Source organism: Citrus clementina, unplaced genomic scaffold, assembly GCF_000493195.1.
Source record: "Citrus clementina cultivar Clemenules unplaced genomic scaffold, Citrus_clementina_v1.0 scaffold_7, whole genome shotgun sequence".
In the NCBI taxonomy this organism is placed as follows: Eukaryota; Viridiplantae; Streptophyta; class Magnoliopsida; order Sapindales; family Rutaceae; genus Citrus; species Citrus x clementina.
The window spans coordinates 8,959,704-8,987,114 of NW_006262075.1; the positions used below are offsets into that span (position 1 = coordinate 8,959,704).

A 27,411-nucleotide genomic window follows, 5' to 3' on the forward strand; every position below is an offset into this window, starting at 1 on the left:
CCCAAAAAAAAAAAGTTGAGATATCATATGTATTTACTTTCAAATTAGTTAATTATTAATTTATGTATTGATTGACCTCTATAAAAAAATGGGAATTTTTTGAATATCTATTATCTAATAAATTTATCAAATTATTAATTTACCACATTGACCCCAAGTAGAATAAATAAAAACTATTATTTAATCGAGGTTATCAATCTATCGAATATTTGTTTAACAAAGTTCTACTATATTTAATAACAAATCAAGTTGCATAATTAAAGGAGTCACATAATATCAAAACATAAAGGAAAAATGAACAATTACAAATAGCAACTTTAGCATTACACTAAAGAAATTACATTTACTCCCTACAAAACCGTTTTTCACTTCCACTTTGTTTGTTTGGTCATTTTATTTTATATTTCAGCTCAAATAATATCAAAATACATGTGAATAAAATAGTCAATTTTGAAGAATTTATATTTTTTGAGTTGAGCTTTTAACACCCCTCTTATAAAAATTTTAGCCTAAAAGGATGAGGAAGTGAGAAGCCATATATATTATTTCTCCTGTTGAAATACTGTACATACCCCCGTTGATATTCGCCTCTTTCACTGTGCTAGGCTTTTCTTCTTCTTGATCTTCTTCCTTTTTTTTTCTTTTTTCTTTTTTTTAAATTTATTAAGGGGATAAAATTTACAAAACACTGGCATTAAAAAAAAAAAAGGAAATTTTTGTTATTATTAAGGATTCATTTATTTTGAGGTATTTTATAACCTTCTTATAACCATGTCTATTTTTCAATTTTTTTTTTATTTTTTCCCTTAGCATTATCTTAGATTATCAATAAACTTGTGTTTTGTGTATTTTCTTAAAAACGACAGTCAATTTGGTCATGTGGAGTTGAAAATTAGGAGAGGGAGAACTAGTTTATATACATAGTGAGAGGCGAAGTACAGTTAATTGAAGGTTATTATTTATGGTTATGGGGTTTATTATAAAAATAAAGAAACAAAACGAAAAGGCGGACGAATGGAGATGAGGGGCATTTTTGGAATTTTAAGGATGTTATTAGAATTATTTTAATTTTTTGAATTTTTTTTAATGGAATAACTTGTATGGGCGGGTTCTATAAGAAAATTTGTGGGTTGTGAAAAGCTTAACCCTTTTTTTTTAACTCTCCCCAATTCTCCGGTTGAAGATGAGGGGAGCCCAGAATTTTCTACACGACGTCGTGTCGTGAATTTAATCTCCCTTTGGTCCTGGATATGGACTCATTCTCAGTAGATCCACAGCTGTCCGTCGAAAAAGATTCTCACATTTAAAAAAAAATAAAATTTATAAAACATTTTTAAATATTAAAACAACAATCTCACGTTCTTTTCTGAATGAAAAAAATGTACTCATAAGCTATTGATGTAGGCGTAATACGACACTTTGATATGAGTCAATATCAATTACATTTCATACTTGCAAGGGTTAAGAAATTCACATGCATCTATGAACATCTAACCAGCAATTGTAAATACAAGAAAGAAAAGCTTCAAAAGGATCGTCTTCAATGAGAGTAGAAAATTTTTTACGATGAATTAAACGACCCAATCATTTTAGATAAATCTTTAAAATACAGAAATACACTGGGTGATTGGCCAAACTCGAAGGACTAAAAAGAGAAATTAATTAACTAGCTATAAAAACTTATTGCAATTTCTCGGCTTGGAGTACATGCTGTTTAGGGTGAGAAATATCGTGACCAGGAATGCTCGATCAGAATGAGCTCTCCTCGATATGAGGCTGCTCCTTGAGGAGAGTCATATCCGAAGAAACGTGGGAGCTGATCAAGCGAGTACAACATATCAGAAGGTGCGCGAGGAGGGACCAAAATTAAGTCAGATTGAAGACCTGGTCAATGGTCAACGTGTGGGTTATCTCCAAAGAGCTCGGGCAAGAAGCCCAGTCAACAGCAGTTGCCAGCACGTGGGAAATCCCAAAGAGTTGTGACACGAAATCCACTCTACGGCAGTTATATTGTCCACTTGCCCATGACTGCACCACCAAGTCAACAATGGTTGTGGGGTTGAGGGAACCAATGATTCCGGTTGGGTATAAAGGCTATAGAGGACGAAGGTAAGGGGGTTGGATAACTTTTTTCCTGACTTTCAAAGAGAGAGTACTCTCTCTGTCTTCCTTACTTTTTAGATAATTATTCTTCACTGTCTTGTTTCTTTTCTAAAATTAAGTTTTATGTTCGAATAGAATTGAGCCACGGGATTGTGGCACAAGTTTTTACAACAAGGCCTGATTACTGTCTTGAACATCGGAGAGTTATCGCTAAAAAAACATCAAACACACCCCTTTAACGGAGTTTTGTGAGTGTAGGTGGTCTAATTTAGCCAGTTCGAGGTTGAAGTAGTCTGCTCAAGTGATAAGGTTGCAATGCAGAACTGTTCCACAAACGATTACAAATTTAAATGTTAATGCGGTTGTCTGGTCGCTCTCTAACTCGACCAGATTTCAGCATCAATACATGTATTTAAGTTATTATTTGATCCGATTTTATCTCTACAACCTTGAGAGTCTCTGATTCTCTCTTGAAGCTTGTTGTTTAATAAAAGCAATCTTTTCACCTATGAATTATCCATTAATTGGAGATTAAAATTAAAGATTATTCTTGATTAAAAGGAAAGGCTTTCATCGATTTACTAGCTAATGTGATTCTTTCTTCTTTCCCTTTTTCGTTCATTTAAATAGGTAATGAATCAATAGATAAATTACAATTATACAATCCTTTTTTTAACCAAGAAATTACTTATAACTAGTCAGAACAAGTGATATATATTTGAATCCAATATTTCATCCCTAGATGTTAGTCCTTCAATTTTTGTGACCTTCATGTATACGAACAAATGCTGTCGAATCCCATGTACTCCTTGCGATCAATCCTTTGGACCATTTTGGCTAAGCCTATACCACCTGTACGTTTGTAAAGGAACAAAATCATTCATCAGTTTTAAGTGTTCTTAATATGTAGCAATTTCATAATCCACGGCGAGAAATCACAATAAAGACCTGCATGAATGAAGAATGAGATAGCATACCTAGTGACAATGCACTCACAAAGATTGTGAGGGACAGAGTGAAAATGATTATAGAAGCTCTGCCGAGTATATTGATCAGCTTTCTCACCACATGTTGTCCCACAAAGGCCGCAACGGTGGAGACGCCAAAGAAGTAGAGAGCTGTGTGATCAATCCAAAATGATAAATACATGGTCTGAATTCGACGCATGACCCAAAAAAGGTAAATGTGAAATTTCATTGATACTTGGCTAACAAGTTACCATAAGGTACCGGAAAACGCTTCAGAAGATAATACTCGACAACCGACATTGACGCAGAAAATGTCATGGCAAAGGTGGCCGTGGCACTAGAAACCTGCATGGAAGGTGAAGGCCTTAACAAGTTAGGCAGGCACGGACGCGTACGCTCGAGTCGAGGGTGTGCTTCAAATAATATCTTGAACTATTCGGAGAGTAAGAATTATGAACCTGAGGAGGGATTCCGAGCTCCAGGAAAAGAGGGCCTAAAATGAATCCCCCACCAAGGCCAAGTAGTCCACCAACTACACCAGCTGTTATACCACAAGCGCAGTAAAACACAAGCTGGTGTGGTCTCCAATTTGTTCCTACATCTCCCTTTGATGCAATTGTCCGCCGCCCTTTGTACAGAGCAACTGCCTCGTATGCACTAACTCCTCCGGCAACTGGAATCTGAGAAGCCACATGATTAATAAATAATAATCGTGATATATGAACAATCCCAGGTTTTCTATTTTCAATTTTTCGATTGTGGAGGTACCTGTAAAAAGTTCAATACCCAGTATAACACTGAACAAGTTGCTGTATAATTCTGTGTCCAAAACATTCAAGATTTTCATCAGTTCACCTCAAACGAATGCATCAACTGAAGGGTGGGGGGTGTGAATACAAAGCAAATGATTACCTTAGCAATCTGCAATGCAAGGACTATAACCCAAACGGCAACAAGAAGTCCAAGTTCTTTCCAATATATATTCTTGAGAATAGAGACCTGATATATAGTTACTGATTTCAGTCCTTATTGAAAATTATTTGATACAACCGTTGCAGGCATTGCAAATGCTCTTACCTCCGATTTTACCGGTTCTTTGGTTTCTTTTGGAGTTGTATTACTTAAATTCTCAGGTTCACATTTGAATTCTTCTGCTTGATCCCCATTTCCTGATTAATAAATTAAATTATTTTGGGGATGATGAATTTGGAAAAAGAAAAATGAAGAAAGAAAAAACTGTAAATCCACTCACTATCTAATTCCAAGCGTTTAGCGGCCTCCTGGAGAATCAAAACAAGTAAAGCAAGACACAGAAGAAAGTTAGACTCAATTAGCATAAATGAGTCCAAAGAATTCAAACGCTGGGCACGGAATTTTACCACTTTGGTTATGGTTTCTTTTTTCCAAGTCTCGACTCCTTTCAAGAATGCCTTGGCTGACATCCCTGCATTTCACCAATGCTCTATCAAAGCACCCGTCGGAAAAGAACGCTAAAAGAGAGAGGAGTGCGACTAGAAAAAAATATATATATACCTATGAATAGAATTATTAGCAAAACTGTGATCATCCAATCAGCAAAAATCACATTAAAAGCAACTCCAATACTGATCCCCAGAACCAACATGGGTTGAAATAAAAGTGCAAGGTCATAGTCGATAACGGGCATATCAAGTGTGGGATGCCTTTGCCTTAGATTGTAGACAACAGTAGCAACCGCAGTACCAGTGATCATGCCTGCTCAGGCATGAGAGTTAAAATGATTATGAGAGTAAGCATATGATTGTCTTGAACAACGAAGATTGAATTCGCAAAAGAGGGGTTTGTTTCACTTACATTTTGATAGTGCTACAGATGATTTTGGATCAAATCCAATAATCAGATTAAGCATAGGAACAAATATGCCACCCCCACCAACACCACCTACACTCCCACATGCTGCCCCAAAGAATCCAATTATACTACTCACAACAATTTTCCAGCCAAATTTTATATCCTATCAAATCCAATTTCATAAAGTGTCAAATATGTAGTCCATGTCACAACATAGAAAATACGCACAGAGAGACATTAAAAAAAAAAGGGAAAAAGAAGAAAGAAGGATACATCTAAAATTAAGTGATGGTATTAGACTGAACTTACCGGCCAAACATGTTTGTAGCCTGATCGGATTTTATGAGTAGGTACTTTGATTACATTCTTAGGCTCAACATGGTCAATTTTATTTGCACTTGTGGCTTCAGGTTTCAAAGTTGATTGTGCTGAAACAGACACCGAGGCTACAAGAAGTAAACCAATGAAAGCTGCCGCTGACAATCTCCACTGGTACCATTCCGATCCAACCCCAGACATGGAGAAAAACAAGGTTTTTATCGTATGAACGCAAGCTAGATCAATCAAAACAAGGAGTTAAACACCATGAACACTCAGAATTGTAACAGAACCCAGTTTTCTTTACAGATTAAATTTTTTTTTTTTGTTTTTCAAGAAATCACTTTCCTTTCTTTTCTCAGAGTTGAAACAAAATTTGTAAGCATGGCACAGAACAAGCTACAGAGTTCGAAAAGAGAGTTGGGGATTGTATTCTGCCTACACTCAAGCATTCAAAGCAAGAGATGAGTTGACTCCACCATAGAAAAAGAAAAACAAGAGTACAAAATCAGAGTCTATATTCTTCTTACCGGCACCAAATTTTCGTTATCTGTATTTTCCAAAGTTTTTGAGAAACTTTTTAGTTTCCTTAACAGTTAAAAATAAAATTTTAAAATTTTAAAACTGCCCTTATGACTCTTTGTACTGCCGACTGCGTGTGTATTAAGTTAATTTGGAAAAAAAACATTCTAAGTGCTGCTACCAATGACTGTCCTTGAACAATACCTACAAAATCTTTGTTTCAATTTGTTTGAGTGCCTATTAAGTTTCTAATTTGAAGAATCTCATTGTTGAGTCTTTTGGAGCTTTCAATTTAGTATTATGTTACTTTTTATCTTTTTATTCTTAAAAAGAGAGATGTATTATTACTTTGGTAGAGAAAAAAAATTTAATTAAAATAATCTAAACTTACTTTCATTTAAAGAGTCTTCTGAGAAATGATTAATATTTTTACTCTTTTATTTGCCACATAAATAAGTAAATGAATGCTTAAAAAGTTAAATTAAAAGAATCTTTTGTGATACTCTAATATCTCTCTTATCGTCTCGATCTCGTTTTGCTTTCTTTCGCACACAGTAAATACACCAATAAAAGTCCGACCAATAATTGCAACAATGTCTCAATCCATCCTCTTTAATGTAGCCTTCTAGATTTCACATTTTGCTTTAATTTCTTGGCATATTATAATCAGAAAAGAGAAGACTTTCTTAGCTTTCCATTGGATAATAGTTTTCTTAAGGAAAATAATTGATTAAGGTCATGTTTGGTATTGAGATAGTGTAGCTGAAACTCTAAAATGTTTCGTAATCATTTGTTGCGATGATTTAAGAGATAAGTTAATTTAACCTCATAATTGCATAATAGAAAACTTATGATATATTTGCTATTTTTACTTATTTAAAAATCATATTTATTATATGTCATTAATTTTTATTTTATAGTTATAATTTTTTTTTACAGCAATTGTGGCTTAACACCTGATTATATAGCAGGGCCTAAGGCTTAAAAAAAAAGTGCCATTAAGATTTCCCTCAACTATTGTTATTGGTGTTTAGGGAATGAAATAGGGTGACCAAGATAAAGGTGTTTGCTCATACATTATCGTGCTCTCCTCAAAGTAAAAGTGAGCAAATGGTTGAGCAGATCATCTCGACTAGAAAAATATGTGGTGACCTCGAGCACATCACCTCGACCAGGATGTTATTGGTCACCTCGACCAGGAAGTCACCAGGAAGCACGTCATCCGCGAGGCCAATTTCCTGCAAGAAGCATAAAGCCATTCCTGCTGTATTCTTGCTAAGGGTTGATTCGATGAGACCCGGTCAACGACAGTTGGCGAGGCATGCTCTCCAGCCCGAGAATCTAGGCACGAAGGCCACGCAACCACCCATGACTACGGAAATGGAGAATCCACGTTCGAGAGGTGGGAGGATAACGGACGTAGGCTGCGGAAAACTGGGATTGAGAGGAAGCCTATAAAAAGGTAGCCAACGAAAGTAAAAGGGTTAGCAATTTTGATTCTAAAAGAGAGAAAACAACCTAACAGCCATAAGATTTGTGGCAAGCGTTCCCCGAACCTTCATATCTGACTTGAGCATCGGAGGGTTTGCGCCGGGAAAACAATCGGCGTACTCTGACCTGTCTGTGTGCGCAGGAATCTCTGGAAAAGAAGCTTTACGAGGAGAGATCCTGGTCGTGGTGAAGTTGATCGAGCAGAGACCCTGGTCGTAGAACGAGGAGAACTAGAATCTCGCATCAACAAACTTATCTTTATGGATTAAGCAGTTTCTCTCCTATAATATCTTCAAATCTAGGTTTAATACCCAGTCCTAATATACTACCCAAAGGTTTTTCCAATTATACATGCGTAGCTGGGTCTCTTGTTTACTTTTCATTTCTTTTTGGGCAACATGATAAACACTTCAAGTCCTATATATTTGTTTGCATTTTGACACACTTCATTGTAACAACATTCAATCACCATTAAAAAGAAAAGAATCGTTGATAAGATGAACCCATTAATCTTCTGATTCGTGGAACCTTAGTTTGAGGATGCTCGAGAGTATTATGTACATGCGTGGATACGCAAGGATGCTATTAAATCTCAATAGATTTGAATATATCATTCCTCAATAGAGTGTAAATAAGACGCTCAAATAAATTCATGCTGATGACTAAACTATTGTCTGTTCAGCGCATGTATGATTGCTTGTTCTATCATCCAGCCGATATTTGTACAGATGCATGCTAAAAGTGCTCAAAGCAAACACCTTTTACATCAGTCACTGGTCTTGGTTTATGAGGTAATGTTTATGCCAAAAATGTTGTTAGTTTCTTAGCTGCAATCGGGTAACAATTTAGCATCTCAGCCCTATCTCCACATTATGAAGAAAATGCACTCATATAAATGATTGGTTTATGCGTAAAAGACACTCAGTTTTAAGTCAAAATCATTTCTGTCTTGTACTGGTAACAACGAATTGATGCATGTTTCGGGATTGTTTGGTATTGTTATTTGACAATCTAATAATAAAAAAATGTTTGGTAAATTTATTTAAAAGCGATTCTCAACTAATCAGATCTTGTATTGGTTTATAAAAGCGACCTAAAGTAGTTTTCTGAACATGATTATTTGAAAATCAATTTTTTTTAAGTACAATACAGAAATTGTCCTTCATAAACATTCATTCTTTCAAAAATACTGTCACATAACAATCAATTAATATTCAAATTTTATGGATAAAATGTTAAAAAATGGCTGCCGGCAAATAGTTCCAGCGCCCTTCGGCGATAAATCTGGTACCATTGAACTGAGGATTTCACGATGTACAGGACAGTACTGGTCTTGGCAGTAAAAATAATCCAATGGCATTGTAAATGCCATCAAATGTGGTAAAACCATAACACCACCGGTGAGGTTATGTTGCCGCAATTTATTTAGGACGCATTTTCCGTCGCTGCCAAATTTGTTTTGTGGAAGATATATGCCGACGTAATTGTGCAGATCATAAGATTTCGAGTCTAATGATGGTGGATGTGTCAATTCCGGACGATTTTTCCATCGCCATCGCCATCGATGGCATTGTTATCGGCAACAAAAAGTTCAACCATGCAGTTATCACTCTGTGATGAATATTTTTTTTTATTAATTAATTATCATTTGATATTGACTAATGGATTTTTTGAAAAGATAACATAATGATTAAAAATTACTTTATTAATAACATCTAATGCTTTGATTAATAGAAAGTTAAAAAAATATTTATTCAATAATATGCTTTAAATTTAATTTTAACTGATTTCTATAGAGCAAAAAGAAAATTAGTTGCCAATGGACCTTTGACCCAGCATTGAACTTATATTCTCACAGTTAAGAAGGATTGTAAGGGTAGGGGTTTAAGTTGGGGTTTGAGTTCTCATGAACTCAAAACTCTCTCAATTAAATATTTTGCATGATTGTGTGTAGTTTATTTGTAAGTCTTTCTCATTCGCGAAATGCGAGTGGAGTAGAGACACACTCGCAGAGACATATTTTCTCTGTGAGGATTACTTGTATGGGTTGTCTGAGTATATATTTCATAGATTTAATGTAACAATACAAGTCCTGATTGTAAATATCAATGTAATGTCTACTGTAATAGCAGAACAGTTGTATAATGTGTAATCAGTACTAAAAAAAATAAGTCTATTTTGGTCATTTTAATATATTATATATATTTTTTAAATTCATCAGACATACCCGCTAAATTATATGATAAGTGATTAGATTACAATCTAAATTTACGAAACATGTAATTAAATTATTTATAAAGTTGTTGTAAAATAAATTATTTGGGAAGCTAATGCAATCCCAAACACTCTTGGAAGAGAAGTTCACACACGTAGATGGACCACGAGCTGCGAACCAAAGACTCGATTCGCTTGTTCCAAAAGTTCCCCTTCAATCACGAATAGAAAGCGGCTAAAATGCAATAAATGTCACGTATTAACATCACACATTTTGGACCGCACACCCTTTAGCCACGATTGTAAAAAGTTGCAGACCTCATGTAATTAGTCCCCACCATTATTCTTCTTTTTCTTTTTCTTTTTCTTTTTTTTTAAAAAAAAAAAGAGAAAAATTTGTGAATGATACCGCTATTGATTAAGATTGCATAAAGTCATTCATACATATGCCACTGCAACCCAAGAAGCAAAATCAAAATCAAATTAGTCTGATTAATTGTCCAACTTTACTGTCAAAAACAGAAGCAAAATATCACAGACCTTTACTAACATATCTCACAGTGAATCTAAACAAAATATAGTTTAAAGACACAAACCACTGGCTAGAGATGAAAGTCAAAAGAACCCGACAAGAATCCTTTTTAAAAGCAGGTGGACGCCAAACTTTATTTGGTAACCAATGTGTTACAACCATATGAAATTCTAGGGTGTAGATGCACGCCCATCTCTTTGTATAAAGATTAAGAGTGATGATACAATTATAAATTTAAATTTATCTTATACAAACTGATGTGTCATTGATTCATTAGTTGAATAAAAATATAAAATAATAGAAATAACTCATGTGGGCCAATCGATGTAATTCAATCAATTTTATTATATTACATATCAGTTTGTACAAAATAAATTTGTATAAGAATTTGTAATTATATCATTATTTAAAGATTAAAGAGTCGTGTAAATGTACGCACTTTTTAAAATAAAGACACTCGCAAAGAGACATTAAAGTCATGTAAAACCACGCAATCAATACCTCAAAATTTACAATTTTTTGACAAAAGATTTAAGGATTGGATGTCTGTGATATTGCAAATAACACTCAATTTTGAAGTAGCAACTTTTGGCATTACATTAAAGAAGTAAGATTTTCCCCCGCCCAATATTTGGGAATGAAATGGTCAATTTTGAAGAATCTGCTCTTTATCTCTTCAATTCTGCAGCTGAGGATGAGGGGAGCCCACAACATAGTCCACGACTTTCTGTATTTTAATTTGAACTCACTTTTGTCTCGAGCGTGGACTCATTCTGTGTTGAATTTGGGCCTTCTTCTTCAGAGGTCCAAACTTCACCGCTTCTCAGTAGACCCACCGCTGTCCATCTAATAATATTCCCACAACTAAAAGAGTTCTCAAATTCTGTTTCCAAGAAAATCTTATAAGATTTTCCGTTGCAACTTTGCAAAATAGAGGTGAATCGTTTTTTATTTTTATATTTTTCTTATTGAAAATGAATTTGATACTTAAAACGATAATAACAGTGAACGTCAATATTTCATAAACCATATTAATGGATAACAAGAAGACATTGTCATTCTAGAGCAGCAAGAACAGCCATCCAAAGTAATCAGTAATCAATCTCCTTCAAGTTTGGACATCCTAGAATAGCGGCTTAGCTCATAATCCCAGACCACCACAACTCTTTAAAATAGCAATACGGATGCCAGAAATTTGTTCTTCAGATGGGAGAAACCATTGCAAAAGCTCCCTACATCATTTACAACTTCCCATTCATTACCAAAATCTGAATCTTGAACATACAACATTAAACTCAGTCTGGTAGTAAAACGCCACAACACGAAATTAGACACTAATTAGTAATTAGAAAGCAAGACTGGCATATTCTGTTTTGTGGTCAAAAACCAGAGTTGAGAGAAGCAAGTTCACGACCACAGGATTGCATAGCATAGCAAACAGAAGAAGCAAGTAATGCTAGTTAACATCTTCACAGAACCAAATGAAAGATCTACCAACTTGTATCCCACGGTTATAGGATAATATAAGCATTGAGTTACTGTATGCAAGCTTTGCGAAATCTCAGATTCTACGGCTACTAGTATTTGAAGCTACAACATATCCACCAATCCATCATCCTATAACCTTCTCCCCACCCAATCATCAGTTGACTGCAACAATCTCGCCATGAAATATTCAAAAACCAATTTACTCGAACCCTTAAAAGAGTCCTACATCAGTTTCCAATCAGGGTTGCCATTTACTCAAGAAGGCACTGACATCTTCACCAAACAGTTCGCGTCAATTACCTCTAAAATTTGCCCCATCTGGAACAATATTTCTTCATAAAACATCTTTTTGGTATCGACTTGAGCAATCCAATCCTGAAGCCATACGGGTACCATGCCAGAAACATAAAACTATTTAGGAGAATAGCGCCTTGCTCTAGGAAGCAGCAGCACAGGCTTACTTCAACCAAGAAATGAAATCACAAACTCAGGGAAGGGAACCATCGATCATTTCCCAGCTACGGCATACAAGTTTCGTGCAGTCCAGTGGGTCCATAACTCAAAAGTCTGAAGTTCGCCAAACTCATTAACTATTTTCCAAGAGTGTGACTGCAAGATTCATATCCAAGCAAACAGACTACAATAATCAAACAAAGAGTAAGACGCATGCAATCAATTCACCAGTACAACAATACAACAATGTCCAGTCAGTCCAGCAATGATTCACACGCATACCATCAGTATCGGCTTAATTGACTGGAAAATGGCATTAATCATAAAGCTCTATAAACTACTTCAAGGACTACCAGTAGTGGCAACATTAGAACAGATCAACAGAACAGAAGCAAAGGGTGACAACAGATACTCATATTATATCAAAAGAAAAACACTAAACTTTATTTATTTAATTTTTTTTTCTTTTCAGGTGATAAAACTAACCAAAATACTAATAGTTGTCACTATAAATCTTACATAAACCCTTCAACCAAACGTGGCTTCTCGCTTTCTCTTTCTTTATTTTTCCCTTCTTTGACATTGCTGCCGCCGCCATTCTTCCCTCTCTCTCCCTCCACACAACCACCGCCCTCCTCTCCCTCCACCGCGTCATCATCCCCACCGCCCACCACCACCAACCTGTCACCGTCCGCCAGGTCACCCTCACCACCCCCGCCCACAACCACGACCTTATCCTCGCCCTCCTCCAAAAGCCCACCGCCCTTCACCGCTCCGCACGGCCCCGGCGCGTCCGGAAACGCGCCCACACCCACCACATCGTCCGAGACATCCTTGGCCCTCGGCCACGGGTCGTCCACGCAATGTCCCGGCGCGCCTTCTTCGTGGAAGAACGAGGTGGCGCGCGACTTCACGGCCGAGGCGGCTTTAAGGAAGGCCTCCTTGATGGAGTCCGGCGGCAGGGCGCAGTCTTCGAGGCCGGCGTCTTCGAGCCGTGGAGGGAGTATCGTGTCCAGTAATCCTCCTGTCTTTTCTTTTGTAGCTTCCATCGATTGAAAAATAAAAAATATTATATATTGAAATGAAATAAAAGAGAATCCAGAACAAGAAGATCGAGCGTGGATCGAGGTTGTTCGGTCGATTTAGCAGGAACAGGACTTTTAATTGATCTTCTTGTGTGCAATGTGCCACCCACGTGTCCGTGTTGTCTCTGTGTTACTTTTCATTTTCTTTTTCATTTTTTTTTAAATTATAATTTCTAGAATGAGCATGCACACGGACACGCATCATGGACCCGACTACTGATCTACGATTGCTTAAAACAAAATAGCCCAAAGCCGAGCAAAGGGAAGAAAATGCCCAATGCAGAGTTGGAAAATCTATTTTTTTTTAAATAAATAAAAAAAAAAGATCAAACTCTTGCAGTTTTGTCGTTTATTTGTCTTTTACGCTCCAAAATAAATAAATAAAAGTCATGGCTATTTTGGAGTTGTTTTAAAGTTGAGTACGAACCATAGTCATTCATATAAAATAATAAATAATAAATAATATATTATAATTTTTATCGTATGCTTATAAAAAAAATTCTATTTTAGAACGATTTTAACATATTCGGACCTATAAATAAAACCTCTTACTATATGATGTTGGCTTGGTACGTGTTTAATATTTATACATATCAAATTTTTTTCAACTCTCTAAAACATTGATGCTCAATGACAAGTATATATTTGTTTATCTTCTTTCATCATTATCAAGGGATGCCACAGTGGATCCAATGGCTAGTTGCAACATGGCTAAGTCCCATTATCAAACACCAGTAACTTTTTTTTTTTCATTTTTTTGCATGTGAATTATGTTGCTTTCATAATATTTATTTGTATTTCTACTGTCTGCATATTAAGATTCGGTGAATTCTATATAGAAATGAAAAATCAACATCTGTGAAGAGAATGTTTGGTAAATTTTATTTTTAAAGATTTATACATTTTAAATGTGATTATTATATATTTTGTGTTGCAAAAAAAAAAGAGGAAAAATATAACTGACTGCAATAAACATTGCAGTAATGCTTGTATGAACAAGCAAATATTATGTAATATCAGAGCTGCCCCTCTTGCATCATTCATCACATTATGACTTATCTCCCCCTTAAAGAGGTAGCTCCAATTTGTACCAAGAGATGAAATCAGTTATGGGTTTCGTTCCCCAATTTTGATTTGGATCAAACTTACTTCTTACCAATAAAACTGACCCTCTTGCATCATTCATCACATTATGACTTACCTCCCTTAAAATTTTGAGATTTTGGGATTTGATTTTAACGATTATGGTATTTCCGACAACTATGGGATTTGAGTTCAAAGTCAACGACATTTGTCGAGTATTCTCAATTAATTTTTATTTAATTATCATATGATTTGCAATGCTTTCTTTAATGGTGTGTTTACTTGAGGTATGCTTATTTGAGGGTTTAGGGAATGTGAATGAAACCCATGTTTACTTGGTAATTTTAGAATGTGAATAAAATATGTGGATCCCACACAATTTGTGAATAAGGAATGAAAATCCCTCTAATTTTTTTCATATTTTTCGAATTACCCTCATTCAAATCACAATTAATTTTATTATTTTAAATGTCGTTATTATTATTATTATTATTAAATTTTATTAACTTTATTATTTTAATTATTTTTATTAATATTATCATTATTAACATTTATTATTAATAATTTTATTTTTTTAATTAATATCATTTTTATAATAATATTTGTACATGTATCTAATTAATAAAAATTACATTATTTAATACTATAGGTATTTTAGTAAACTGATTATCATCCTCATTCATGATTCCCATTTATTTTGCTAAGTAAACACATTAATGACATTGCAGCACATTTTCATTCTCATTCTCATTTATTTTTGTCAAGTAAACATTGAAATCTCATTCTCATTTCTCATTTACATTTCAGCTCATTTATATTCCATGAAGGAAACGCACCATAAAAGAATACGTTGACGTGAAATTTGATAGTGCTTTAGGATGCTTTCTTTAGTTGAACATGTTGATTTGAATTTTTTATGGTACCTTGGGTTGCAGCGATTCTGTTCCGGCGATGGAGACAATTAAACTCCAATCTGTTTTTTATTCCCGAAGGATGAGGTTTTAAGTTGTGTTTTAGAGAGTGAATGAGAGTTTATGTTTGTAACTGATGAATGGAGTCAAAGTATAAGATTGGGTTAATGCCATCAAAATGTAGATAATAACTAGGAATGGCAATGGGGTGGGGTGGGGGTGGGGAGACCTACCCCATTCCCCACTCCGTTAGAAATTTTTGCCTCCATTCCCCACCTCATTCCCCAATAAATTTAGTGGGGTGGGGATGGAGAATCCTCATGTGGGGAATGATTTCCCCATCCCCACCCCATTCCTCATTTATCTATTTTATAATATGTATAAATATATTATTTTAGTAAGTTAAAAATTAGATACTTAAAATAAAATCATCACCATATTATAAAGTATTTAAACTCTTTTAAAAAAAAAATCTAAAAGTTTGAAACAATATCTTAAAATGATATTAAAAGTGAAAAATATTTAAAGAGTGTAGCACCTTAAAAGAGAAAAGAAAATATAACAATGTTTCAGAGTTGAAAAATATTATAGGATTTTCTTTAATTCATATCTTGTTTATATTGCATAAAAATTTAAAAAAATTATTAATTGACATTATAATTGATAAAATAAAAATTATTAAATAAGAATTAAAAACATATTTATATATAATGGGGATTGGGGTGGGGGTGGGGTGGGGAGTACAAAACCAAACCCCACCCCATTAAGAATTTGGGAATTATTTTCCCCCGACTCCCCACCCCATTCTCCAAAAATTATTCAAAATTTTCCCCATTTGGGGTGGGGCTCCATGGGGCCCCAAACCCGTAGACAATTTTGCCAGCCCTAATAATAACCAATATTAAATAAGTAAAATTGAGTAGTGCTAAATATTTTAAGTATCATTTTAAAAAAAAATTAAAAGTATCAAATAACACCACCATAAATGGTAAGAAAATCAATTACAGCACATAAATTTAATTGTTATAAACTTATTTTAAAGCAGGGAATGAATTTAAACTTACTAACCCTTTGAGTTGAGTTAAATCAGAAAAGTAAATTAAACTGGAATAAACTATTTCAACCAATGCAAATTTCAATATCATACCGGAAAACATTGATCCTGTCAAATGAATTAAACAACACTACTCCATTTACAGAGCCATTACGAGTATATACAAGTGAAACTATTTCCAAAACCATAGTCTCTAGATCATCAAAATAATGATAAACAAGCCTCCCTTTCCAATTGTTCATAGTGTTGTTAGGTTTAGTTGATCAAAAAGTACAAAGAATTTGCTGAATTGGATAATCTGAATGTGAAAAAACTTTGAAGAGTGGTGAAGAATCATATGCATACCGGACAAATGCAGTAAGGAAGCTGACTTTCTTGTTTTTCCAATTTGATCCACCCACTACACATAACCATTGAAAGGCTGGCCCTGATTTTCTTTCTAAATTTTGACATATGACATGTGGGATGTAGTCATATATGAGGTGAAATGAAAGGAGTGGGATCAGTAAGAATGAGGATTTACCCAGAAAATGTTAAACGTTGTGAAGAGCTTTGATTGATAACATTGGTGTCTTTCTCTGGTTCCGTCTCTTGGGTAGCTTGCCGATCTTCAGTGCTTGAGCTGGGTGGGTTCTGACCATAATCACTTGTGAGCCCACTGTAGTCACTACTACCAAGCTCTACACTTTCTAGCGCTATCTTCCTGAATTTTTTCATGTCTTCCCGGTACTGCATAGAATTATAATCTGAGCCTCCATATGAACCATATATTGTGCTGTGCCCTGGTGTGATTCCTTCATTCAGATCGTCCAGAGGCATATTTCCTTCCAAAGCTCGAACTATCTGCTTAGAATAGCAGCAGCAAAAGGTTTACAAGCCAGCATATAATTTAGGTTTGATTTCAATGTTAAATTAAAATATCTCACTTTGCCAAAACTACTTGCAAATATGATCAAACATCGGTTATTTATTAACTTGCCAATATCCCATCAACCACTAGCAACTGAGAATTAAGCTGCTTGTTAAGGCATTGGAATTCAAACTCGATAGGACTATGGCCATTCACTTCCGAAGTCCTTGAGTCAACCGAGAATCTAGGTTACCTATAACTAAGTATCTAGCACGTGATGGAATTACCTGGCTCATCCGTGGCCGACGCCTTGCAGAATGACGTATGCAGGCTGCAGCACAAGCTGCCATTCTGGTCATTTCAGCTGAATCGTACTCTTCCAATTTCTGATCAACAAGAGCATCAAAGTTGCCGTCTGCCAGACCTTGTGCAAGAAAAGGTTTTGCCTAAAATTCATAACAGTTATTGTCATTTTTCCCGACCAAAATTTTCAACTAGCAAGAAACAAAAGGACCTGTAGGGCAAAAAGGAAAATATCATGGAAGCCTTAAACCTTTCTTTCACTTGATTCTTTGTACAACATCTATCTACAATTCCTAAAGGACATAGCACAGGGTTGATTATTCGTGTTAAACTGAATGAAGCTCATGAAGCAGAATACATACCCAGTCAACCATGCTATCATCAGCAAAGGTATCAGCTTTATCGAAAGGTCTGAATCCAGTAATCAACTCCAGAAGCAGGACACCAAAAGAGAAGACGTCTGACTTCTCAGTAAGCTTCCCAGAGGAGGCATACTCTGGAGCCAAGTAACTGCATATGATGAATGTGCATGAGAAGTGGCACAGGTCCCATTCAAGATGAGATAACTGCATCAGGTGAATGACAGCAGGGTAGTTATTCAAAAATGACGCAGAAGATGTATTTTACCCAAAAGTTCCCATAACTCGAGTGGAGACATGAGTATCTGTATCTAAAGAATGCTTAGCAAGTCCAAAATCTGCCACCTGAGAAACAATAAAAGTAAATTCATTTAACATGAAGGTCAACACCATAGCATGTAGATCACTAAATTGAAATGAATTGTACTCTTCATATAATACATTCAATTGGAAACAAACGTTATATTTCCACAAAATCTTTTAAAACAATATATTCCTCAAAACATTACACTTGATTAAAGATCTTAATAAATAATTGTTCCCAAATTATTTATCATTAGTGCATCCTGATTTTATCAATCATGAAGGATTATTTCACTTTCAAATCAGGTTACTCCCCTTCAACTGATATATTTACCCATTCCAGTGCCAAGCAATACTTCACTGTAAGATAATAGTTTACAAATTGGCAAAGATTTTATAACATTTTATAATAAAAAGAGACCTTCTATAAAAGCTATGACTTAAGCGAAGTTTCCAAAAAAGAAAAGAAACCAAACGCAGAACAGGTAAATCTCAAGATAAATCAAGAAGAAAACAAAAGCGATAGAGCACAACTATTTCAATATGTACGATATGTATGCAAGTCAACAAAAAATAATGCGAACCATCAAATCTATGTCATACCTTTGCCTCAAAGCTATCATCAAGAAGAATGTTAGCTGACTTGATATCACGGTGTATAATCTTGGGCTGACCTGAATATGCATTTATCTCAAAAGGAGTTGCATAAGCTTAAGATCTGAAAAGAGTTCAAAAGAATACTCACAGTCCTCATGCAGATAGGCCAATCCTCTGGCTGAACCTAAAGCAATTTTCATTCTAGTAGGCCAGTTCATAACCGGTCTATCCTTCCCTGAAATATTAGTTTTATGTGATGAGACCAGATTATCATAAGTTAAGACATAATTTTTCAACTTCCTGACAGTTATCATAATACGTTTCAATTGAAATTTCATAAAGAACTCCAGGGTCAGTAAAGTCCTGTTCAACTAGTATTCAGAGGTCAATGAATTCACAAACAGACTCCTGCAGATGAATCATCTGATTCTCATTTCTTTCTGAGAAACAGTCTAAGATCTGTTATTATCTTTTTCCTACTGAGTGTCATATAAACAACATTTAAACAAATAAATCATAAAACTTTAGGCAGGTTTATAGTTGGCAGCATTTGCAAGAGAACTTTGAAAACCCTGAATGACTTCTTTCAACCTCACATGCCCTAAAAAATTCGGAAAAAGATAAGGAAACAAAATTCCACATGAACATATGAAAATCTTTGGGCTTTTTGGAACTAATTTTGCATAAATTTTACATTTTGTCAAGAAATTTCTTTCCTGAAAGTAAACTTAGCACTAGCGTATCAAGTTTTTGGTAAAGCAAATATGATTCACTTTACTAGTTCAATTTTTACACATGAACCCCATGAAAATCCTTGGGCTTTTTGGAACTACTTTTCATAAATTTTTACATGCTGTCAAGAAAATTTCTTTCCTGAAGGTAAACTTAGGCCTACTATATAAGTTATTAGTGACTCAAAAGATCTTATTTACCTTTTTTTTTTCAATTTTTACATACCAGCACGCTCGTACAAACAACAAAATCTGATCCCAGAAAGTACTAACCATGTAAATGGAATTCCAAGGTTTTGTTCGGAACAAACTCATAGACAAGCAATCTTTGGGACCCAAATGTGCAGTATCCAACCAGAGAAACTAGATGTCTGTGATGCACTTGGCTAATGATCTCAATCTCAGCCTGAAATTCACGCTCCCCCTGTCCACTTCCCGCTTTTAGTTGTTTGATTGCAACCACTTTCCCATTTGTAAGGACTCCCTTGTGGACATAACCAAAACCACCTTGACCAAGTAAGTTGGCTTCAGAGAAATTATCTGTTGCTATCTTTAATTCTTCATAAGTAAATGTGCTCTTAAAATTTCCAACAGGCATGCCTGGAGATTGACGAGGGAAAGGTTTATCAGAATCTAAACTGCCACTGGTTGAAAGAGGTTCGTTGAAAGCAGAAACAGGAACTGTTGGCAAAGGGGCAGTCGGTCCATTGCTAGGGGGCAGAGAAGGCTTTGGCAGTTCTTGGTAATCACTTGGCGCAGACACATTCTGTTGCCAGTGATGAGGTTTTCCAGCAAAGGGGTCATCTGGAGAATTTAACAAAAAGACCCCTTTTACAAGACTTGAACACCAAAACTCATTCAAAGAACTAGACAAAAATACATTAAGAGTGTACAGAAAATACAATAAAGTTGAAATGTTGAACAAGTTGTTATTAGCAAACTCACTTCGAAACTTGTACATGCATATACAATTTGACCCGAATAGGAAATGAACACACACCAAACTAAACCCAACATAAAAAAATACTGTTTGTCCGTTGACAGAATTGTACCAATCAAAATATAGAAGCCAAAATCAAAAGATAAAAGCTACACACTCATGGATTTACATGCATATACATGTAGAATTAACATCAAAGTCATAATACATGCGAGTAATCCCATAATTCAAACCTCTAAAAGTCATTATATCGAACAATAAGTAAATAAATAAATAAAGCACTTACATAGACCAGACCTCTAAACACTTCATATACTATAAGTCTATAATAAAATAAAACAAAATAAAATATGTAAGCCAAAATAAAATAGTATGAAAGAATTAACTTTAACATTTGAAAAAATACTTTTGAGCGGAAGATTTTGAGCAGCCAGCTTCCGCTTTCTCCTCTTGTAAAAAATTAAGAAAATGCCCACGGCAGCTAACACAATTCCCGCGCCTATCACCACTCCAACAACCATCCCCGCCAGCGCCCCCGGCGGCAGGTATCCATTCCGCGTCGGCGACGGCCGCCGAGTTCCCACTGTCGATCCGCTCGTTGGCGTCCCCGACGACGGCGGAGACGTCAAGTTTCCTGGAGCTGGCGCCGAGACTGCACTGACAGACGGCGGAGGCGCTGGAGGAGAGAAAGTGGAGTTAGTGTCGGGTGGCGCTGGTAGTGACGTTAGCGGCGGCTGCGAAGTCATCACTGGAGATGACACTGTCACGTTTGACACACTAAGCAAAATTTTTTTAAGTTTTCTTGTCTGAATGATTTGAAGAGCATTCACGTCAGTTGAAGTGTTGAAGAAGAATGAAGCGGGCCCCCACTTCTGACAGCGATAATGCGGCTGAAACGCTTGCGTTCCTTGCAATTTTTTTTTTTTAACAACTCAAAATGATGTCGTTTTTCACACTCTCTCTCTTAATGGACAAGGATTTTCTGTTCATACGCGGAATTTTTTACTGCTTATTGACACGGTGAATCCACGTGCGGATTCTTCTAGTATTGAATTCCACGTGGAAAACTTTTATTGGATATCATCTTTTATATTTCAAGTATTTGATCTTTTTGTTTCCGTTTTAAGGGTTTGTGTAATGGGTTTCCTTAATTAAATGCGATTTACATTTATGGCTCTCTAATCTCAATCTAAATGTAAATAGGTAGATTCCATCTAGTATTCTACATACCATAATTAATGTGTACATAATTAATGCTAAAGTTTTACCTATTAGATCACCCGTCAACATTTAAAGTTACCAATAAAATTAATCGTTGAATCCAAAATAAATCAAACTCATTGGTCATTGCATAAATTACATCCACTTGTTAAATAATAAATTCAAATTAAAGAGTGAACACGAGTAATGTTTTAACCTATCTAATGTTTTTTGTTTATTTGTGGAGAATAATTTCTTCGATAAATTTAAAAATAAACTTCAACTACTAGAAATCATACATTCGTATTGCACCATATTAAAAATAAACACCACATCAAAAGTAATGCAAGAGATCCCAATGCAATTTGTTATTTAAAACACTCTCGACTCGTATCATGAGCTTAAGTATCTAAGTTGTGCCATAATAAATCTGATTTTAGTGTCCATTTTTATAATATTATTAAAAAGAACTGTGAAAGTAAATGAATAAAAATTGTTGGTTCTTTTCTTATTATTATTTTATGCACACGTGACACAACCATAAAAAAACTAATTGGGTTGCATAATGTGATTATGAATATAATAAGGCAAATGCTAAGTTACAATAATTGTAACATACATCTTTCATGTGAACCACATAAATTATGAATCTTATAATTTTATGTGGTTCACATAAAAGATGTATGATACAATTATTATAACTTAAAAATTCCCATATAATAAACTTACAAAGATGTGTCGCTTGGTTGAAGACTTCGAAAGCAAGAATTATTACTTAGCCAACTTAACTGCCATTGCCTAAAGAGTCGACAGTGAAGCTCTGTGGAAATGTCGCTTTCTAAGCATCACAATAATTTGCTGCATCCTTTTGTTTGAGCTGTCTGCTGCCCCGTGAATGATAGAACTCAAATCTATGACCTTGGCATTGTTATATAAGTCATAAAGTTTACTATAAATGTTGTAATGTTTATTCGTTTCTTCGATGAAGATTTTTTCTTTCTTTCTTGGTTTTTACATTTATAATTTCTTCAAATAAAATATGGATCCTTATGTTGGTGTATATTTTTTAAAAAATAAATAAAAGAAAATTAATTTATTGATTGTTTATAATTATTTTCTCCCGATTTACTCTTATCGTTTTAAAATGTACTTTTAGTTTATGAATTTTTTTTAATTAAAAATTATATCTCTATTGAGTAACAAAAGTATATCTTTATGAAGAACTTCTTTTACTAAGAAGAGAAATTATCATCACCGTCAAATTTGAAGAATCCTTTCACGAAAATAATTGTAACGCATCTGTCAAAATGGAATTTTTGTTTTTTTTTAACAAAAGTATGAGAGATTTCCATCCAGTTAAACGTTTTCATCATATTCTAGAAATTTAAGCCTAAAATTTCTTCGAAAGAAAAGTTGTAGTTATCCGTTATTATCAAGATTTTATTCAAAAGTTATCCATTAGTATCAAGAATTTATTCAAAAAGATGGTTAAGAAATGAGAAACTTGTAGAGAACGTTTTTTTTTTCATTTTTATCAGCAAATGTTTAGACAGAAAAGAGCTTAAAAACCAAATTACATTCGCTAAACATATAAAACATTAAGAAAGAAAAATTTTTATTTATCAATTATTTGAAAATGAAGTCTTACATTTTAGGAAGGGAAAAAAACAATGAGTCCCCTAACGTTTTCGAAAAAAAAAAACATAAAATCCCTTAACGTCATATAACCCCCATTTTTATTATTAAATTGTATTTATTTTAATAGTAAATTTATTTTTTTAATTTACAATTGCTATTATATCCATATAATAAATAATTCAATATATTGACTTAAGATATGTTATGCGTATAATGAAATTACTAAATTTTTTTATTTAAAACTTAAAATTTAGATGTAATTATCTTTTGTCTAAATTATTCACTCTAAATTATAAACATACCCTTTTCAATGGTAAATTTGATTTTAATTTTACCTATTATTCATCATATTTGATCATCCCATCATTAGGAAGGGTATATTTATAATTTAGAGTGAATAATTTGGACAAAAAATAATTATAATTTAATTTTGAATTTTAAATAAAAATTGTTGATTTTATTATACATGTTATTAATGATATGTCGTAAATCAATATATTAAATTATTTATTATAAGAACACAATAATAATTATAAATTAAAAATAATTTTATTATTAAAATAAATAAAGTTTAACAATAAAAATTAGGGTTATATGTGTTTTTTAAAACGTTAAAAGGTTTTATTTCCATTTTTCCAAACCCTTTCTAAAAACGCATGGCACAACTGCCTGCTTAAAGTTGGTGTTATCTCGTCGTTTTAACTCAAAACGCCCAATCACATAACATAAAACGATCTTCTCATAAAACCTGCATTAAATATTGCCGAACACAGCCTTGACGTTTTATTTGCCACTTGGCAGTTAACCGACTTATGGGATTATTGCATCTGGGTTCCTAGTTTTTATTTTTTCAAAAATAAGGATATAGTTTGTCGATTTATACAAACAGGTACCTACAACTTAACAAAGTTACCAAAATATTCAATTTTTACCATGTGAATTTTTAACTTAAACCCTATATTGAGCATTGGTTTTACAAAGTAAAAAGGACCTTAATGATTTGAAAAAGAAACGATTAGTATTTTTTTTTTGAAAAAGCACTTATTTTTTATACTTTTTTTATATATTGAATTTGTTTTGAAAATCACTTAACATAATAATCCACTAAGATATTTAATAATAATTTATAAATCATAATACTGTTATTAAAAGTTTAATGATAATAATATGCACATAATTTTCTAACTATATTTGTATGTTTTATGTTGAGAATTTTCTCACATTTAACACTGATAATGCTAATTGAATTTTAGTTAAAATGTTATTATTTTTCACTTAATGATTAAAGCCTCGTTTGGGAGTGTTTTGCCATGGCAATGCAGTTAACCCTAATAGGGCTTAAGTGTAATTAGGGAAACAAAAAATGTGCATGGTATTATAACACTTGCTATTTATTAAATGCATCCATGGACGCACACTCACACATATATATTTACACTATTACACTTATTTGGTTATTGTCAATTCTCTTTTTATCTTACCCTTGTTACCATAAAATCTCTTCTAACTATTCTCATTATAATACTTCTTAGCATAAAAATGTCTACTTATTACTTGTAATTCTAGAAATACATTAATTTATATGAATAAATCAAAACAAAAGAGGTTGTGATCATTATCACTCGTATAATAATGGTCTTGTAACGTCTTAGGTACACAATACTTTTCTATATAATATATTATGTAAGAATTGACTTGTAACGTCTTAGGTACATAAAATCTCTTCTAACTATTCTCATTATAATACTTCTTAGCATAAAAATGTCTACTTATTACTTGTAATTCTAGAAATACATTAATTTATATGAATAAATCAAAACAAAAGAGGCTGTGATCATTATCACTCGTATAATAATGGTCTTGTAATGTCTTAGGTACACAATACTTTTCTATATAATGTATTATGTAAGAATTGACTTAGTTATCTTCTTTCTTATATATATATAAAACAAAGTCATTGAAGTTCAAATCCATGATCTAAGTTCTAAGAGGAATTCTTATTACTGCTACAGGTATATTGTTGTGCAAATTTTATTGAACTCGTAAGTGCACGAATCTATTGTAGTATAGATCAATGGTGACGAGTGTCGATCCCACGAGGAGGTGAATTTTAATTGTGTAGAATTAATTTTGTAAATGAGTGGTTGGATTTCTGGTGAAGTTGATTTTGAATATTCTAAAACTTAAATTAAAATGGCGAGAATAAATTGAGGATAAATCTATTGAAATGAAGTACTTAGGTATCTAGATCCGTATCAACATGCGCCATGGGCTAAATAATCTTTATTGATGTCAATTAAATCATGAGGGGGGAATTCACACCTCGTGAACCACACTCTAATCAATATGGTGCTAAGGGCTTATCGTGCCAAATAATAATAATCTTGTACTAGGGAGTCGGTGAAACCAGGGCGGTATCTAGACAAGATTAGTATTATTTGTCGACGAAAAGTCAAATCATCCACAAAAATTAGAGGGGAGAAGAAAGTAAATTTACCAAATAAAGCTCATGACACATATTGAGACTTCACTTTCAACCCAAACTTGAAAAAAAATTAGCTACTCATAATTGAACTAGGGGTAAAATAGAAATTTATTAAAATACGTAGAAAATACAAGATGGAGAAGGAATTACAGAAAATGAAGTCCAAAAATAGATTCACAGATATCAAATTAGGGGAGGAGGCCCCCTTTTTATAGATACATTGAGTAAATCATGGCCATCGGATTAAAAACAGTTTGGACGCTCAAGATTGTGCCACATCATCAGTCAACAGTATGCGGTTTGAACAGTAACACGGTTTGACCCAGCTTGAACAGTAACGCGATTTGGTTGAAAATAATCCTGTGTAATGCATGTACCGTACGCACAAGTTTTAGTCCACTAACATGCTTCCACATCACCAATCAACAGTACATAAAAATTTTAGTCAAACAAGATCGTGACACCTTATCAGTCAATGCCACATCATCGGTCAATGCCACGTCATCGATCCGCCTATGTGAACAATGTCGTGAACAGTAACGTAGACAATACCGTATATGTGAACAGTGCCATTTTTTCTTTTATGCTTCTCCTAAGGTTTTTAACCGTCCTGAGTTCAAAAGTGATGTTCGTTTTGCCGTTTGATCTCTCGTTTATTGTGAAATGACTATGATGCCCCTAAAATGTACAAAATACTTAATTAAAATAAAACACACATAATTAAATTACAAGAGCCTTAAATACATAAAAGTAAAGGTTGTTAGTAAGACTTGAAATGTAAAATGACGATTTTTTCCTTTATAAATATACATTTTCTAACACTCAACATATACCTCAACTTCAATAACTTCATTATCTCATTACAGTTGAACCTCTAAATAGGAATACTCTATATAAGAATAATATTTTTATAATAATAAAAAATTATGGTCCCAACTTGGGACTAGTTATAATTAAGAATAAACTCCACATTATAATAAGTTATATTTTTTGTAGGTCCCATATTAATAAACTTACCTCTACATAGTAATAATATTTCAAAAATATATGCCATGTTATATTATATAATTAAGATGGGACAAAATATCTTTATAGAGTTGCTTATAACAATGATTTATTCTTTAAAATTGTAATCACGTCTTTCAACTTGCGAATATATATTAATTAGTAGAATAGACACTTAATAATTGTTCAACAAAATAATTAATTTATTAATGTCTATGCATTAAATTTGACTCACTTATTAATTTATTAATACATGACATAGGAATAATTTATTAATACATGACATAGGAATAATTTATTAATATATGGTAAAAATTTATTAATTTACCTTTATATCACTTGCATTATGGATAATTTAGAAAAGATAAAAATTTTTGTGTTGATGCTGAAATCTGCTCGCCCTTGGACGGCCCAGATTCTTTCACCAACGTTTATATTATCCACTGCTGCTCGAACCACTGGGGTTGGAATCACTCTCCTTTTCCTTACTAGACCTGCGTTCACCAAAAACAGATTAGAGACGCCGGTGGTTTTGCCGGCGTAAACCCTCCGATGCCTAAGTTAGCACAAGGTGTTTACGGGAAAACAGTTAAATTTTGATTCAAGAGTGGTTCTAATTTGCTCGAAGTTTGTAATAAAATTGCATGGTTTCAATTTGGCAGCGTTTTCCCCCCCTCTCTTTCTCCCTCTTTTCCTCATCGATTTCTTCTTCTTTTATAGCCGCTGTCCCCACGTTTCCGTTTGCCATTCATCCCACCTTTTTCGGGTAGTGGAAGCCCCTTATGGGATTTTAACTGCTACATTGTGGGCAAACGTGGGATCTCGCATCTCCCACAGCGGTTCTGGGAAAAGCGCAACTACCGCGATTCTGTGGGATCGTGTTTCCGCTTTTTGGGGGACGGGTACTGTTGAGTGTTAGAAAATGCATATTTATAAAGGAGAAAACCG

General features: G+C 34.0%; 3 protein-coding genes across 5 annotated transcripts; all 3 read right to left on the reverse strand.

Moving 5' to 3' along the window:
- Nucleotides 1-2,680: 2,680 nt before the first annotated feature.
- On the reverse strand, nucleotides 2,681-5,970 carry LOC18037671 (sulfite exporter TauE/SafE family protein 3). 3 transcript variants are annotated; one of them, XM_006426901.2, is made up of 13 exons: nucleotides 5,750-5,970; nucleotides 5,211-5,657; nucleotides 4,905-5,064; nucleotides 4,605-4,805; nucleotides 4,451-4,515; nucleotides 4,324-4,351; nucleotides 4,149-4,240; nucleotides 3,984-4,070; nucleotides 3,840-3,890; nucleotides 3,530-3,751; nucleotides 3,323-3,416; nucleotides 3,081-3,221; nucleotides 2,681-2,955 (listed from the first exon to the last, which is right to left on the reverse strand). In XM_006426901.2, exons 2-13 carry the CDS (start codon nucleotides 5,418-5,420, stop codon nucleotides 2,873-2,875), a joined length of 1,434 nt encoding a protein of 477 aa, XP_006426964.1. In that variant the 5' UTR covers nucleotides 5,421-5,657; nucleotides 5,750-5,970; the 3' UTR covers nucleotides 2,681-2,872. The 3 variants fall into 3 exon arrangements, with proteins under 3 accessions (XP_006426964.1, XP_006426965.1, XP_024036534.1); XM_006426902.2 differs by having other exon boundaries at nucleotides 5,211-5,455; nucleotides 5,750-5,833; XM_024180766.1 differs by lacking the exons at nucleotides 2,681-2,955; nucleotides 5,750-5,970 and having other exon boundaries at nucleotides 3,085-3,221; nucleotides 3,333-3,416; nucleotides 5,211-5,743.
- A 5,041-nt stretch (nucleotides 5,971-11,011) lies between these two features.
- On the reverse strand, nucleotides 11,012-13,119 carry LOC18036936. The gene is made up of 2 exons (XM_024180069.1): nucleotides 12,439-13,119; nucleotides 11,012-12,075 (listed from the first exon to the last, which is right to left on the reverse strand). The coding sequence occupies exons 1-2, from the start codon at nucleotides 12,966-12,968 to the stop codon at nucleotides 12,057-12,059; spliced, it is 549 nt and encodes a 182-aa protein (XP_024035837.1). The 5' UTR covers nucleotides 12,969-13,119; the 3' UTR covers nucleotides 11,012-12,056.
- Nucleotides 13,120-16,115: 2,996 nt separating this feature from the next.
- On the reverse strand, nucleotides 16,116-21,051 carry LOC18036779 (proline-rich receptor-like protein kinase PERK15). The gene is made up of 8 exons (XM_006426906.2): nucleotides 20,542-21,051; nucleotides 19,469-19,999; nucleotides 18,613-18,699; nucleotides 18,471-18,541; nucleotides 17,833-17,909; nucleotides 17,568-17,715; nucleotides 17,190-17,348; nucleotides 16,116-16,895 (listed from the first exon to the last, which is right to left on the reverse strand). Exons 1-8 carry the CDS (start codon nucleotides 20,879-20,881, stop codon nucleotides 16,572-16,574), a joined length of 1,737 nt encoding a protein of 578 aa, XP_006426969.1. The 5' UTR covers nucleotides 20,882-21,051; the 3' UTR covers nucleotides 16,116-16,571.
- Nucleotides 21,052-27,411: the final 6,360 nt, after the last annotated feature.

What these genes read in the sequence shown, in the direction of transcription:
- LOC18037671 (XM_006426901.2), bottom strand. Translation starts at nt 5,420, where the DNA reads ATGTCTGGGGTTGGATCGGAATGGTACCAGTGGAGATTGTCAGCGGCA. An exon ending in GCTAATAATTCTATTCATAG is followed by an intron (nt 4,516 to 4,604) that starts GTATATATATAT and finishes GGTGAAATGCAG; the next exon opens with GGATGTCAGCCAAGGCATTC. An exon ending in GCGTTTTCCGGTACCTTATG is followed by an intron (nt 3,222 to 3,322) that starts GTAACTTGTTAG and finishes TTGATCACACAG; the next exon opens with CTCTCTACTTCTTTGGCGTC.
- LOC18036936 (XM_024180069.1), bottom strand. Translation starts at nt 12,968, where the DNA reads ATGGAAGCTACAAAAGAAAAGACAGGAGGATTACTGGACACGATACTC.
- LOC18036779 (XM_006426906.2), bottom strand. Translation starts at nt 20,881, where the DNA reads ATGACTTCGCAGCCGCCGCTAACGTCACTACCAGCGCCACCCGACACT. An exon ending in CGAGTTATGGGAACTTTTGG is followed by an intron (nt 17,716 to 17,832) that starts GTAAAATACATC and finishes CATCATATGCAG; the next exon opens with TTACTTGGCTCCAGAGTATG. An exon ending in GTCGGCCACGGATGAGCCAG is followed by an intron (nt 16,896 to 17,189) that starts GTAATTCCATCA and finishes TATTCTAAGCAG; the next exon opens with ATAGTTCGAGCTTTGGAAGG.